Source organism: Amphibalanus amphitrite, unplaced genomic scaffold (genome assembly GCF_019059575.1).
Source record: "Amphibalanus amphitrite isolate SeventyFive unplaced genomic scaffold, NRLGWU_Aamphi_draft 000601F_arrow, whole genome shotgun sequence".
In the NCBI taxonomy this organism is placed as follows: Eukaryota; Metazoa; Arthropoda; class Thecostraca; order Balanomorpha; family Balanidae; genus Amphibalanus; species Amphibalanus amphitrite.
In genome coordinates, this window is record NW_024882095.1 from 13,215 (window position 1) to 28,720 (window position 15,506).

At 49.0% G+C, this 15,506-nt stretch overlaps 1 protein-coding gene across 3 annotated transcripts; it reads left to right on the forward strand.

Moving 5' to 3' along the window:
• The first annotated feature begins 126 nt into the window (after nt 1-126).
• Nucleotides 127-15,225, forward strand: LOC122394586 (zinc finger protein 467-like). Of its 3 annotated transcripts, none has more exons than XM_043391577.1 (9): nt 127-250; nt 2,481-2,581; nt 5,499-5,718; nt 6,076-6,332; nt 7,127-7,237; nt 9,212-9,260; nt 10,199-10,401; nt 10,939-11,236; nt 11,639-15,225. In XM_043391577.1, exons 2-9 carry the CDS (start codon nt 2,507-2,509, stop codon nt 11,731-11,733), a joined length of 1,308 nt encoding a protein of 435 aa, XP_043247512.1. In that variant the 5' UTR covers nt 127-250; nt 2,481-2,506; the 3' UTR covers nt 11,734-15,225. The 3 variants fall into 3 exon arrangements, with proteins under 3 accessions (XP_043247512.1, XP_043247514.1, XP_043247513.1); XM_043391579.1 differs by lacking the exon at nt 127-250 and adding an exon at nt 297-327; XM_043391578.1 differs by lacking the exon at nt 127-250 and adding an exon at nt 367-416.
• The last annotated feature ends 281 nt before the right edge of the window (nt 15,226-15,506 follow it).

A 15,506-nucleotide genomic window follows, 5' to 3' on the forward strand; every position in this document is an offset into this window, starting at 1 on the left:
TGCCTGGTAGGAAGAAAATAATTACTTGTCGTGTTTTTAAAACAAAATTATCATGAAGTTTATAGATTTGATGTTTACCATTTCAAATTTATTTTTAATGCCTTTTTCATTCAACAAAATGATAAAAATTGAAAAAAATCAGCAATTTTCGTGTAAGGTTCTCATTCCCGTGGGGTCAGCAACCGCAAAACTCGGAGGGCTCCTCTGGGGCTGGTTGCTAGGTGCAAAAACAAATAAGGGAAAAATTAAGGTAAGACGTTACTTCACCATTATTTCATGCTCTATCTGATGGTATGCATCAATGTGATCATTTTGCTGATATTTTAGGTACCTGACTCGGTCGTGAATAGCCATTTTCAGCGGCTTTGAAAGGGGGCCCCTAGGGGAACACGCCCCTTTGGCTACGCGACGGCGTGGTTAGGTTTTTCATTTGTTCATCTGTAAACCCATTTATCCCCCTAAGATACATCGAGGGTGTTTTATAGGTTTTCTGAAAGTCAATTGTTTGTTTTGGGGAATGTTTGCCTAGGGGAAGCTTATTTATTATGCCGTGATACAAATCTGGCGCGGTTTTCTGACGCACCTGTTGATTCTACATCTCTTCTTGTTGTATTTTATTGATGCCACTTGTGATATTTGCGATGCTGCCAATTTTTCTATGACAAAAGAACTAAGCAATGATGTCTGGTGTTCTGCCATGGCTGGCATAAACAAAAATTGGAAACGTGTATTCGGTAGGTGACTAGGAACTCTGATATCATTGCATAGTATACTACTAGGTAATATTGAAGCTGTCAAAGCTTGATATTATATAAGATACTGTGCTGTGTTAAATTAGAATATTGCTTATCATTATGGTATATTGTAAATTGAAACTGCTAATGGCATGGCTCATTTCACCGACTGAATGATGGTTTCATTCATCTAGCAAAAAAAAATCTGCTGAGCCGTGTCAGCTGCGATATATCTGTATTATTATTTATTATCACTTGTCATGGCTTCCAGATGGTGTTAAATAACACTCAAGAAAAAAACATAGGTAGGTATTGTAGTTATTTGGTTTTGGTAGCTGGTGCAAAAACTATGGCACTTTGCCAAGTGGCTCACAAAAAAGTGAAGGTGGCAAGTTTAAGACTCGTTGTTAATAGCTGAAAGTGTAAGGCAAACAAGCAAGCTTCTGTTTTCCTCTTGTTGCTTCCAACAGCTTTCTTGACATCTACAGTCTTAGGACAGTAGTTCGAAGACACAACATTAATTAAGTCCATTGACCTGAATCAGAGCCTGAATAACCTCCAATCCAGAGCAGAAGGTTGTTGGTTTTCACAACTATATGATTCTGAATGGAGCTCCTGAATTCCTAATTCAGACTGTAGGTAGAGCAATATACTAGATGCCGGCAGCGCTCTTGCGTTGCCTTGGGCCAGAATTGGAGGTACGGTACTGAAGGCACACACCGGGCCAAACTACCGAAACCCAGACTGAGCTTGGACTGAACCTGAAACCAACCGAAACATCCAAAAAATGCTTGGAAGCATGTGAAATTGGTGTGGATATCTACCTGCAGTAAGATATGCACGTGCATAGTTCATGTCCCAGGCACCCCAGTGCAGTCATTTTCATAGCATCCTGTAGCATGTGTCATTGTGTCTAGTTCTATCAGTGTACCGACTTTTGTGTCGCTATCTCGACGTTTCCCGTGATCAGAGGATCCATCGTCAAAACCGTTAACCGCCCCCCGCACGCGCAGCTTGCACCCCTTGGATATTATCTCGCCGAAATGTCAAGATTCAATGCATTTTTTCTTATGACCTGCAAGTTTTGAACCAGTTAGAGCCGCCGTTTACCCTGCAGGCGTGGCAACGTACGAAGGGGTGCAATCGGCTTGCACGTGCATAGCTCATGCACCACAGAGTTTAGCTCAACCAAATGTGCACTATTTTGGAGGCCTTGCCTGGGACTACAATTGAACCGATTTTGAAGTTGATAGCTCAAAATTTCTTTGAGCCAGAGGACCTCACGTCAAAACGGCTTTCCGCCACCAGCACGTGCAGCCTGCACCCCTCGCAGACGGTGACCCCCCTGGAAACTGGTTCAAGGTGTTACCGATGTGTCCCGCCAGTGTGGCTTTGTCCGTGACCTCGGGTTGACCTGTAGCCTTGACAAAAAATTTCGTGTCACCGAAACTTTGAAGTGGAATAGCATGTGCCACGAAGCACTGAGCGAACCGAGGCCAGCACCAAAAGTTTACCTCGCCGGTGACGAGTCGAACGGTACCACGTTGGTCCCGATCGGTCCACACATTTTGACTCCAGGTCCAAAAAAGCTTGGACAAACTCACATACATACTGACAAACAGGCTCAGCCGAACTTTTTTTCAGCGACCCACCAATGGGAATTTCCGGATGCAAAAGCATGCTATCGCATGCTTTTGATCCTCCAATTCTGGATAAATCTTCTGACAGACATGTTTTCTTTATCAGGCCTAGCAGCCAGCCCAGCTGTGGCTATGGACCAGTTCCTACTGAAATGGAACAACCACCAGTCCAACTTTGTTGACGTCTTCGGCCAACTGCTGGATCAGGTAGGTGCTGTTTGTATGTATGTATGTATGTATGTATTGACATTACAAGCCTTGCACATACAGAATGACAATTACAGCTTGTTTGTTGGCTGGTTGGTGGGTTGGCTGGTTTGTTGGTTCGTTTGTTTGTTTGTTTGTTCCAAACACCAAAACTTACACTAGCATGTCATCACTAAAATGTGGCGTCTTACCAAGCAGAGCTGAGGTGAAGCAGCCTTGTGTCTCTCCATGGAAAGGTATATTGTCTGCTTAACCATTGATGATGGGAGTTGGTCGCAGCCTGCATTTTGTATTTTGTAGGCTATTTACAAAACACTGAAGCATTTTCATCATCTTCCAGTCCCCCCCCCCCCTTCCATCTCACATAAGTGCGAGTGTTTTGCCATTAGGGTTGTGTTGACACTTCACAACATGATCCATGGAAAATAACCACTCTTCTCAACATTACGCTGCTAGATAGGTGTCGAAAATGCACGCTAGCATTGCATGTTATGACTTATGATGCCGTGTAATCGGCAACGTGCGCTTACGATATTATTAGTCATTTTGTGCGTTTGTAACCTTTGTTTCATTCCTGCTATTTTTGGTCAAAGATGAGTGCTATTCGTGGTGCTGAAATGGTTGACATGGGAATGAGTTTATGACTTCTACGTTAATGCGCTCCGTCGACGGTTTTCGGCTATCGCAGTCGTACATTTGTTGATCCATTCATATGACGCTGCTCCCATGTTCCGCGACGCGCTCATTCGTAGATAATTAATAATGGTATTATTTCGCTGTCTCAAGGTTATGCGGGACGATGCGGTGCTCGTTCTGTCGCCGGGGATATTGGGGCGGACGGTAGTGGGAACCTTGAGACGGGTCGGAAATTGGATATCTCCGCAGGCCCAGGGGAATAGTGATGGAAAGGTGTGGCCTTGGGTCGGGGAATTGCGACATTCGGCTTCTGTTGGATGGTTAGATATTGGGTGTTTATTTGGCAGACATTAGCTCGTCGTTGAATAGTTCAGTGACCTCTGTGATCGACTGATGCGTATTTGGTTTGATCACATGACATTGTTCACGCAACGTAACACTAATCAGACGCTCCGAACATCGTTGGAAAGCTCAACGAGCCATCAACGTTACAAGACATCTGAATAGCTCATATAACTTCATTTTCGCAGCACCGTCAACCTGAATTCATCCTCGCACTATCATCGTAAGAACCAACTCTCACTACATTCCTCTATGCTCTTTCAACTAAAGTGCTTGCATTCCCAAAACCGTGTTCTGAGGTGACACGCCTAAGGCATATTTCGCCAGACTGTTTCGCCACTCGCCAGGCTGTTCGGCCAGGCCGTTTGGCCAGTATGTGGACCCCAGTTCATCGGGTTCGGTGGAACACTGGGTCTGTGCGCTCTGTGGGGCGTAAACAAATACCGTATCCGGCTCGGCTCCGTGGGGCTGCCGGCTGCGGACCTTCGTGGTGGGGGTACAGTATTACGGAGTGGTCTAGTGGAGAGCTGGGGGGGGGGGCTCCGTAGATTGGGTAGAGTGGGTTCAGGACAGGGGAGTGACCGAGCAGAGTCGAGGGACTACGGGGTATCTTGTTTGCTTCGGGATTCGTGGACTGTGGGCTGAGCTTTGAGGAGGGGGAAGGGGGCGGCGGAGCGGAGGGGAAGGGGGTGGTACGGCGTGACGCACGGTCGTCCAGTATTGAAAAGAAAGGTGGGGAACAGGAGAAGCGTTGTGCTGCATTAGAGAGGGAAGGGGCGACAGTGGAAAGGATTGAGCCCAATCAGTGGCATTTATGTGTTTTGTGTTAATCGACTTGTGTTTCGTGATGGGGTTTATCAGTAAAATGCAAAAAAAAAAAATGTTCGGGCTCGTTAACCTTGTAGTATGTTGTAATTATACGTTAATGACCGCTAAACAATTTTATATGGGACAAAGTACGTAGCGCCGTTCGTGGGGGCCCATCTCTCAAACATGTTTCGCAACGCTCGCAAGGTCAGGTACGAGTATTTACTACGGCGGTGCCAAATATTCCATGGCACCCCACGGGCCTCCGACCACAGCCGTACCTCCCGGCCGGAAACTCCCAGTACAATAGTCCCTGATGGTGGCATTTCGCACGCACCGCTGGACACTTTAATTGGTTTTCAGCCGCGCCGCTACGTGGCCGAACCGATGGGAATACAGGATGAGGGGCCATTGAAATATCCATTGCCAAGCCCCCTGCATACTCATCAGGATAGTTCTGTTTGGTGTGCCATGACATATGCATCTTTTTGTATGCATTCTGTTGCCGAGGACCTGTTGATGAATACGAGGTGGCTGTGAATAAGCTTGGGTTTGAAGTATGTGTCCTTGGAAACAGGTTGGGGTTCAAACGCCGGGGTAGGACAAGTGACGAGGGGCTGTGTGTGGAGATGTTTCGGTTAGATGTTGGACCCGGCCGTTCCTGTGGAATTTCAACGGTCATTGTTTGAACAGACTCTGGACTATTGGAATGTTACAGGTGGTTGTGTGCGGAGAACAGAACGCATCGTGTCTGCTGTCTAGCTCAGCAGAAATGAAGCTATCGCCCAATGGTCAATTAAGCATACAAAGTCAAAGAGTTTCGCGCTTGAATTTAACTTGAATCTTACATTGGGTATGAACATATCTGATAACAAAATAATAGAGAAGAGGGATGGGGATGTAGCCCGTCTTCAAAAAGCGATGATCAATTGAATTTCACAAAATCGCACTGAAACATTACCTACCAAGTTTAACGGAAGACACCAGTTTCACCTATTTTCTCACAGAACCTTCACCTTTACGAACCCTTACAATGCTACCCAATGATTGTCTTCCCAATCCCTTCTTTTCTCGCGACAGGAGGCGTTTGCCGATGCCACTCCCTCACTCCCCTTCTCTCTTTCCCCGACAGGAGGCCTTCACGGATGTAACTCTCGCGGCCGAGGGGCGCACCTTCCTCGCCCACAAACTGGTGCTCTCGGCGTGTTCGCCCTACCTGCGCGATATCCTCGAGCGGAACCCCTGTAAGCACCCGGTGGTTTTCCTGCGGGGAGTGTCGGCGGCGGAACTGCACCTGCTACTACAGTATATCTACAGAGGAGAGGCACATGTGCGACAGGATCAGCTGCCGGGTAAGAGCGGAGGGAGGAGGGGAGGAAGGTGGGGTAGTATGACAGAGGAGAGGGATGCTGGAAGACTGAATTTGAGTTAGGAAAAATATAAGCTGAAGAGAGAAAAGAGTGAATGAGAAGTGATAGGGAAGGGAGGGCTAATGAAGCTGAACAGCTGCTGTAACTGTAAAAATGCCGGAGGACAAGAAATGAAGGAATGAAGAGAAAGTAGCAGAGGCAACTAGTACCCATGTGGGAGAAAAGAGAGAAGGTGATGAATGGTAAGTGATCGTCTGTTACGCCAATATTCATGTCTTCATGCTGACATGATGACACGTTGCCCTTTTCCCTTTGGCTCACTACACTCTCTCCTTACAGACCTGCTCCGCACGGCCACCGACCTCCAGATCAAGGGTCTGGCCAGTGTGGGTGGCGGCAGTGAGCCGCGGCCGGGCGCCGACCCCGACCTCCACCCGTACCCCTCTCCGCCTCTGAGTACACCCAGCAAGGGCCCGCCGGCGGCACTGCTGACCGGCGCCGGCGCGCGGCCCCTGGCTCTGAGCACGGCGCTTAGTATGGGCGTCCCGCCGCCGCCGGCCGTACTGGATACACTGCGGCTGCCGCTGCTCAATAAGGTACAGGAGGAGGTCATAATAGACCTCGAGTCATAATAGATGGAGGAGGGGAGGAATGCTTTCAGGAGGGGAAAGAGATGGAATGCTTCATTATACTATGAGATGTAGTATAATGAAGGCAGGGCAGGGAGACATGTGTGCCCGGCTGATAACCGTAGTCCGGGCGCCCAAAAACCCCAACAAGAAATAAAGGTGCATGGTTGAGTGGAGACTAGGGGGCAGTGTGTAAGCTGTAAGGGAATATGGTAGGAGGGTGAAGGGGAGGCGGGAGAGATGTGTAGAAATAAAGACGTAGAGGGAATGAGAATATACCTAGGAGCAAGACCAAGGAGCAGTGTGTAAGAGGGTAGGAGGCATACAAGGGAGTAGCTAGGTAGCAAGGGGGTTTGAGGTGGAAGGGCCAGGGGAGATAGAAGTTACGGCAAACGCTGGGGTGAAAGGAAATAGTGAGCAAGAAATGCGAGCCTTGGCTAGTATTAAGTGTAACTGGTAATGTCTTTATTTTATTTTATTCTATTTTTTATGTTTCATCATTACCGTTCTATCTCCATAGTGCGTCGTTCGAGTCATACCTTTCTGGCTTTCTTTCGTAAGTTCTCTTCTGTACCTCCCTGTGTCTCCACTAACCCCGCCCCTCTCTCTCTCTCTCTCTCTCTCTCTCTCTCTCTCTCTCTCTCTCTCTCTCTCTCTCTCTCTCTCTCTCTCTCTCTCTCTCTCTCTCTCTCTTTCCTCCTCCTTCCCCTTACCCCACCCTCGCTTCCTCTCCACTAACTGCCCCCTCTCTCTTGTCACAGCTGGGAGCGACCACCTCGGAGCGCGAGTCGGCGCCCCAGGACTCGCCTCGCACCACGCCAGAGGAGGAAGATGATACATCCGAGGATGGAGCCATGCCGCTCATCACATCGGTATGAATGGGAGAGATACTGGCATACAGTGACATGGGTCATGCTGGAAATAAGGCCCTTTGCTGGTCCCAGTCGGCTCCAAACGATTTTGTTCTCTTTCACAAATTTATACTCCGACACCTGATATCTCTTAAATTTCCAGCTTGTGTGATGAAAAACTGATATTATTACGCCTAAAAATGCAGTTATAGCATTGAGAGAACACATTTAACTTTTACATTTAGTTAGGCCAAACATATGATTTTCCTGTTAAAGGTAGTGTGCCACCTTTGAAAGATTTCCCATTTTATTTTTCCTGGGATAAGAAGCTTCTGTTTTTACCTAATATCGCAAAAAAAAAATCAAAAATTGGCCTGGAATAGTGCCTTTTTCGCCTAAAAGTTTATCGGTTTTTCGATATGTATAACAACTGTAGTGGGCTGAGCTGCAAACAGGCGTCGGCAACAATCGCGAATGCGGCGCACATGTGACAATAAGCAAAGGTCATTATAGAGTTACGACGTACGGGAATGAGTTATCAGCTGTCTAATCGTAGACAACAGTACAATGTCGAGCCTTAAACTGTAAGCCTGTATTGGTGTTGTTTCTTTTATTTGGCTGTCGAACATTATTTATGGTTTGAAATATGATTTTATGTAAAATAATTGATATGAAAAAGCCGTCTCTTAAGTTATGACCCCATTTCACCACACGCAAGTGGCAGAAATGACAATGATCAGCTGACGCATTTTTCTTGGCCGAAGTCAGAGCGCGCGGCCCGACGCACCACCACCGCACCACAAAGTATGAGCAGAAGCCGCGCCCAAAGCCAGGGCCCCGGTAACGTGAGGTAGCCGAGTCGGGGCAGCGTGCGCTGACCCAAGCCGGGGCCGCAGCTTTGGGCGCGGTCTACCGCATCCCCGCGGGCAGCCCCGGGCTATCACATGACACCGGGAGGACGCGCGGCCCCGGCTTGGGTCAGCGCACGCTGCCCCGACTCGGCTACCTCACGTTACCGGGGCTCTGGCTTTGGGCGCGGTCTACCGCACCACCTAACAGGCGTGTTCGAAACCGCAGGAGATGATGATGAACGGGTTTATCGAAACTTGATTGGATGAGCATATCGGTAATAGCGATTTCAGTGTGTGCATTTATTGTTCATAGTGGTGTGAAATGTGGTTGGGGTACGACCGACAACCCGTCGGGGCGAATTTCGCACTGGGGTACTCAAAATTTGAAGAATTTAAGACGTTTCCATGAGTTTTGAAGGTATGGATAAGTTCTAAAAATCCGGTTCTCCTTATCTGGGCCATTAACTCCATACGGTCCAGGAAAGCTGGCACACTACCTTTAAGTGTTTTAACAGCTGGCCGGTTCTCCGGACAGATTTTATTCTCCGGGACCAGGTCCAAAATTCACAATTCCAACATTGCAGTTCTGACCCAATGAATGAACTGATGCTAACACACAGTGACACTGATATTGGCAAGCTGATTACATGGGTGTGGAAGAGATACTGATGCTGATATATCTGATACACTGATATTGGCACACTGATACTGATGCACATTAGCTGCTGACGCGTCGACACTCTACACCTTTTTAGGCGCAATTTCAAAAAGTTAAAGACCAAATTCAAAACGCTCACGTGCATTTCGAACGTAAACTTTTTTAATTTGGCCTTTAACTTTTTGAAATTACGCCTAAAAATGCGTACACCATGATACTGACAGACTGACGCCTCGATACTGAGACTGACAGGCTGGCATTTGCATACTGACACGCTAACAATGACATACTATGCTGCATTCGTATGGTGAAGTTAACGAAATTGCGAACAAAGTGATGTAGAATGCATTGTCTATGCAGCCGGTGATGCTTTCCCGTGAACAGCATTGGCTGCGTAATTTTACGTGTCGTTTTGGCAGTTAATGTGCTGTACGAGTTAAATTGTGCTCGTATTTTAGTAGCATCATGTTTGATTTGTGTTTTCAGATTAAGACGGAGGAAGACGAGGTACAAGGAGAAACGTCCATGGCTACCGGTAGGTCGCAAGGGTCAACCCGCGTGTTTGAATGGGCTGTTTTAGCCACCTTTGGCTGGTTTTGTTTGTTTGAGAAATAGAGCAATCACTGAGTGCCGAATGGTATTCATTCGTTTCATTTGGCGTCATGACGTCTTCGCAAATTTTCTTTCCATGCATCTTCTTTGGCGATTATCCTGATCCCACAATAAGCAATGCGCATTGCATAATGTGTTGTTAGTGGCATATTTTCCTGGAATGTTGTGCATTACCTGATAGTTGATTATGTTGTTTTTGCTCACTGGGGTGAATAATTGTATCGCATGTTCATCTTGGCCTTGGCCTTGACAGTTATTGTTTTTCCCTGCTGAATTATCTGTTTAAATTCCATTAAATCAACAACAATGTAATTTCCAGTAAGGTGTAGAATGGGTTTTCTCAAAATTTGCTTGTGTCGTGAGTGACATTCAGACTTGTTAGCTGGTGGAAATTCTGACCGCGGTTATGCCTTGTTTTTACGTAACTTTGACTCGAATCATCTTACCGGGAGTTTCCTAAAACTTAGAACTACCCACCCAGAAAAAGTTATTTTCTAGCTGAGTACTGAACGTTTGTGTTTAAGTAATCTAGCCCACACTCCTTCAAAAAGTATGCAGCAACGAGATTGGACAAATTTTTGACCATGCCTCACCTTAATGTACCCAGTCATGGAATTCAATTCACCAAGGTCAAAATACCCATGCTCTGTACTTACAGCACTATCTGACATACAGCAAATTGCTTTGCTGCTCCAACAAACCACTTTGCCGTCCTAGCAAACCGCTTACCGCCCCAGCAAACCACTTTACCGCCCCAGCAAACCACTTTACCGCCTTAGCAAATCGCTTTACTACCTCAGCAAACTTGTTTACTGCCGCAGCTGTAAACCATCTCTCCCCTGCCCTTCCCGTTTATTCCAGACTCGTGTCCGGACTCTGGTGACAGCAGCTCGGCAGGCGGCGGCGCCCAGGCGCCCAGTCCGGCGCCCCCGGCGCCCCTGGCCACGGGCGCCCGTCTGCTCGGAGGGGCGCCGATGGATTCCGGTGGCATGGATAACGCTCACATACAGAGTCTGATCGCGCAGCTGGCATCGCCCCGGGCGGGCACCGGCGGAGCCAAAAAGGTACGGGGAAGAGCGAGGTGTGGAGTTTAAGGAAGGCGGAGCGAAAGGGAGAAAGGGGATTATCGGTGGAACTTTGTGCCGAGCTGTGGGTGCTCGAGCTCTCCCAATTCCACGCCGGCTTGGCTTTGGAGCCGCACCAGACGGCGGAGGTCAAGGTCACCGCTAGGGCGGCGACGGATTTGCTGCGCTCGGGCACCCACAGTTCGGCGCAATGTTCCACCTATGGGAGGGAGCCAGAAGGGTACGGGAAGTGGGAGGCGGGAGGAAGGAAGTTATCTCTGACTGGACCTGATTGGCCGAGTTCCCTGTATTCAGTGTGCATTTCAAAGACTGTGTTGCGAATCAGATTGCATGCATACAATTTGTGAGAGATCTGTCACTTGAAGACATGCTCACGTCTCGACATTAAATGTGGACCTTGTTAAAGTCATTTTCAAAATTGAAATGTATTCATCCTAAATGAAATACGAACTTGACTTTCGGAACATCTTTGCTAAAACCACCCCGTCCAGTTTCTGACGCTCTCCCAACCAACAGGGTCCCTACACGTGCCGCTACTGCGGCGAGACCTTCAAAGCCAAGGAGCACCTGAACCGTCACGAGCGGATCCACACGGGCGAGCGTCCGTTCCCGTGCGTTCTCTGCGGCAAACGGTTCAGTCGGAAGGACCACCTCAAGATCCACGTGCTGATCCATACCGGCGAGAAGCCGTACAGCTGCACCATGTGTAACAAGCGCTTCACCCAGAAGCAGACGCTGATTGAGCACGAGAACGTGCACCTGGGGAGGAAGCCGTTCAGATGCGACCTCTGTGACGCTTCGTTCCCGGCCAGAGGTGAGTACTGTGAATGGGACCAGATGGGAGAGGATGGGAGGATGAGATGGATGAATGGAACAATAAAAGGGCTCAGAAAGGAAAATTCAGTCATTTTTGGATGGAGGAAGGGCTGTGATAAAAGAAATCGAGAAGAGTAAGCAAATTATGCTAAGTTCGAATCATCCTTTCAGAGACGCTTCCTTCTTTTTTGTTAAGCGAAGTCTATTGATAATATTGTCGTAATGGTTTTAGGGATATTCGTCTTTCTCCGTGTTGTATGTAACGGATGATTTTGTTTCGATATATCAAGTCATTTTTTGTCAGGCCCTTACAATAGCGATAGCCCCTGAGCCCCCCCCCCCTCCCGTCTGTCTTGCACTGTGTCTAAACTCTAGTCTAAACCCATTGCCTTCCCCGCAGGTAACCTCAAGTACCACAAACGGAGTGTGCACGGGTGCGCCCTGAACACCCCGGCTTCCCGGAGCACCCCAGCCATCGAGACGGCGTCCGAATAGCGCCCCGGAGAACCCACCGGGTTCTCAGGGCCGTCCGGGGATACACGGACTCCGGGAGGACCGCAGGAGACCGGTGGGACGCTCCGGGGCCGCGGAGACGCCCGAGAATCGTGGTCAGAGATGGTTCTCAGATGAGATCTTAATGGGTTCTTAGATGAGACCGTAGAGGGTTCTCAGATGAGACTCGTCAGGGTTTTCAGAAAGGACTTGGCTGAGTTCTCTGATGAGATCTCACTGGGTTATCAAATGAGACCTCTCTAGGTTCTCGGGTATGTCTCAGCCCCTGGCTGACGTCGGGAGTTTGCTCCGTGTCAGGTTTGACGGTACCTGGGCATGCCCGGATGTGCCGGGATGCATTGACTTTTACTGGATCCCTGTGGGGTCGCGGTGGATCCGCCTTGGGATCCGGTATCGGGATCCAGCAGCTGCCGACTGGGACACCGCTGGCGGTGCGTTTCCAAGTCGAACGCTGTAACTTCAAACGCAAACTCGCGTACACCCCTACAAACACACATACAAACAACAAACACACATACAAACAGAGACAAACTGGTGGAATTGGAGCGACCCCGCTGAGCGGCGGCTCGCAGGTCCACCGGCCCACGCTGCGCCGTAGATTCGGCCACGTAGCTGAGCGTAGAAATCACCCCGTCGTGATTGCTATGATACAGACCCACGGTTATTTCAAGGGCAGGACAGCAGGCATTATATACTGAGGTACAACATTTTAAGGAGGCTTTTCGTTAGCCTCGTTCGCGGCGAGCGAACGCGTGCAGTCGGCTGGCTCCGGCCGGGACGCGATTCGGTAGAGGTAGTTGTAGTATTTGTATCTTTTGCGGGGACGTAGTACAATGTCGCGGAGGTTCGCGCGCTCTCTCCACGCATCCGGCGTAGATCTGGGCGAGATCGGCACGGCATTGCCGGTTGGAGCCCTCGCGCGCGTGAATAAGCGCTTCCATACTTAGGTAGAGTTTATGCTTGAGTGGGTAGGACAGGCACAGTTATGTTTAAGATGTTTAAGAGCAGTTAATGTGTGGATGTGGTGGGGGATTTTTAAGAGAGATGGTTGGGGATGGTGTGAGAGCATGAAAGCATGGCGGATTGTGGTTATGTTTAAGGTCAAACTAGGTAGGTTTTATTGAAATGCTTTTGTGGCGTTTCAGTTAGAATGCCTCGTGTCACGCGTTGTGTTAAGCGTGAGACCTGGCAGGGCACGGCAGTTGCGTTTGTCTAGATTGCGTTTAGGAAGATCCGGGCAGGCTAACGCACGTGAGAACGTTTATCGCGAGAGTTTGAGTCATCGCGTCCACGCGCGGTTTCGTTTTATGATCCTTTGCGCCGATGGATTCCCGCGGGCATACGATTATTGTAGTCGCTAGGCATTGGGCGGAGGCTGGTACACGTCCCAGCTGACCCCGCGCTCCCCGAAGGTGCTCGATCGAACAGTGCGCGCGCGCGCGCTGCTCTGCAATTTCGTAAAGCTTTATTCCGGTCGGTTTGCGTGTGTGCAATGAGAGAGTGGGTAGACATTCCACAGTTTGTTTGACTGCGATGGTGACAGCCAAACGTGAAGCTTCCCTTCTTGTTCGCGTGGTATTCTGGTTATCTGCAATTGTTGTCGGCTCGCGGACTTCTGGTGGCGCTCCATTCTCTATTTACCTCCCCGGTGGCTGAATGCGTATCCCAGCAACCATACACATTTCCTTTGAAGAACCAATGTACAACGGCCACCAACAGATCGACAAACATTATCGCTACGCTTCGTGAAGTTCCCCTCCATATCAGTTGCATTTTCTTATTGTCGGTTCTTGCGTTTTTTCCACCTCACTAAGGGTCCCCAAAACTGGCCTATTGTCAGCCACTGTTCACGTTTACACTAAGCGTGCCCTGTCGCTGTGTGCTTGTTTGTCCGCCGTTTCCAGCTCGCTGCGCCGTTTTCTGGTTTTTCGTTTCCAGCTCGCTCGGCTGTTTTATCGTTCCTTGTTTCCTGCTTGATCGACGAAGCGTCTTGCTTTGTCTTAAGTGCCTTGCGTATGATGTTCTCGCAGCGTATACTGCTAAGGTCCCCGATGTATGGGCAAGTTGAAATGATTGTGAAGAGTGATGTACGTCTTCCGTGGACAGGATGTGTGTTGATCCCTTTCTTGTGTGTAGTTGCTTGTGTTTGCTATGGGGTGTCTGATGTTATGTTGCGATGTCTGCAGATTTTGTGGATGTCTGGATGTCTCATGCAGACATATCAGTATTTCTGATGCTTGTCTGGAAGTCTGGTTGAGATATCTATGGCTGATACGGTTGTCTAGAAGTCTGGTTCAGATATGTTTGTCGGTTTTGAGTGTAACTGGTGGTACCTACCTTCGGTCGTCTTCTGCCGGATATCACAAACCCAGGGCGTGTCTGCTCTCCTTGTCCCGTTACCTCACTCGCCACCGTTGCCCCATACCGCTCAATGAGACCTCTCCTTGCGCCGGCCCAGGTCACACTTCACCTCACGACTGTGTGCGGTGTGTGGTGGCAGGTCGGGTGTTTCGAGTTTTATCCCTCAGTCGTCAGACCACCACACGTCGGTTTTGGCGGCGTCCGAGTGCCTTACCATGTCTTCCCGGGACCTATTCCCCTGTTCATGGGTGACCTCAAGTCTTGTTTGTCCGTGTGTCGAGTGTTGATTGTTGAGCGAGTTTGTTGTAATTTTGTCCGACCCAAAAGGATTCGCTGTGCGTTCCTTCAACCCCAGAGTCAATCATTTTTACGAAACCTTTACGACGTTGAGTGACTGTGTGATGACGGAGTGATGTTGGATCTTCGTTTTCGAAGCGGGATGTGAATGTTTGCTTTGCGTGGAAGTCTGAGTAGAGACCATATGTATAAGTATAATTTACTTTGATATCCATCGTGCGAGTTAGGGGACGGGCATCCCAGTCTGATTTTTATGCGTGTTTGTAATGAGTGTGATGCTTCGACGCGCCTCCGATGTGCCTCTGGGGTCAACTTGACCCTGCGAGGTCAACCGGGACTCTGAGAGGTCATCGGTGATGCCTCCGAGCGTCGGTAGTTGTATTTTTGCGTTAGTCACGTGCTGAGTTGAACCGCGGACCTCTTTTCAAAGATACACACATCGCCAGTGTGAGAAACCAATCTTGCCTGCTCAACGGACGAGCGCAGGTCGCTCGACCGCTCCGGTACTCATCAGCGTCCCCTGTGTCGGCCAAATCCCCCCTCCACCCCACCCCACCCTCACAATCTGGTGCCTGGCGCACGAGCTCACACAAACACACACCGGTGCCGGCGCTGCGCGCGGGCGCGGCCCCCCGGCGATGCAACAGTCTGTACACCGCTGATGTTTTACGGATGACTTGTTATCTGTCTGAGGTGATTTGCACGATTTGTGTATCATTGATTCAGCGAGTGTGTATCTTGACGAGTGTATGCATCACGGTAATGACTGTACGAAACTATGGTAGTCAATATACCTACATGCATATATTACTCAGATTGGAGTTTGAAGGGTCAGCGGCCGATGGTGGGGTATGTTCGATTTGACGATGCGACTAGCCATCTTCTTCTCCAAGACTTTGCCCATCATTCAGTGGGATTGGTGTGTCTTTGGCTGGGAATTAAGTGGATTCAAACGCGTAACTTATTGAGATGGAGTCGAGAATCTTGAATCTCGGCCAAGGAGGCACGGGGCCGAAAGTTCTAGGTGCTGAAATACGGGAAGCAAAAAGTTGTGCGGGTATTCACTCGTGACTGAATGCCCTCGAATTTGCTACACG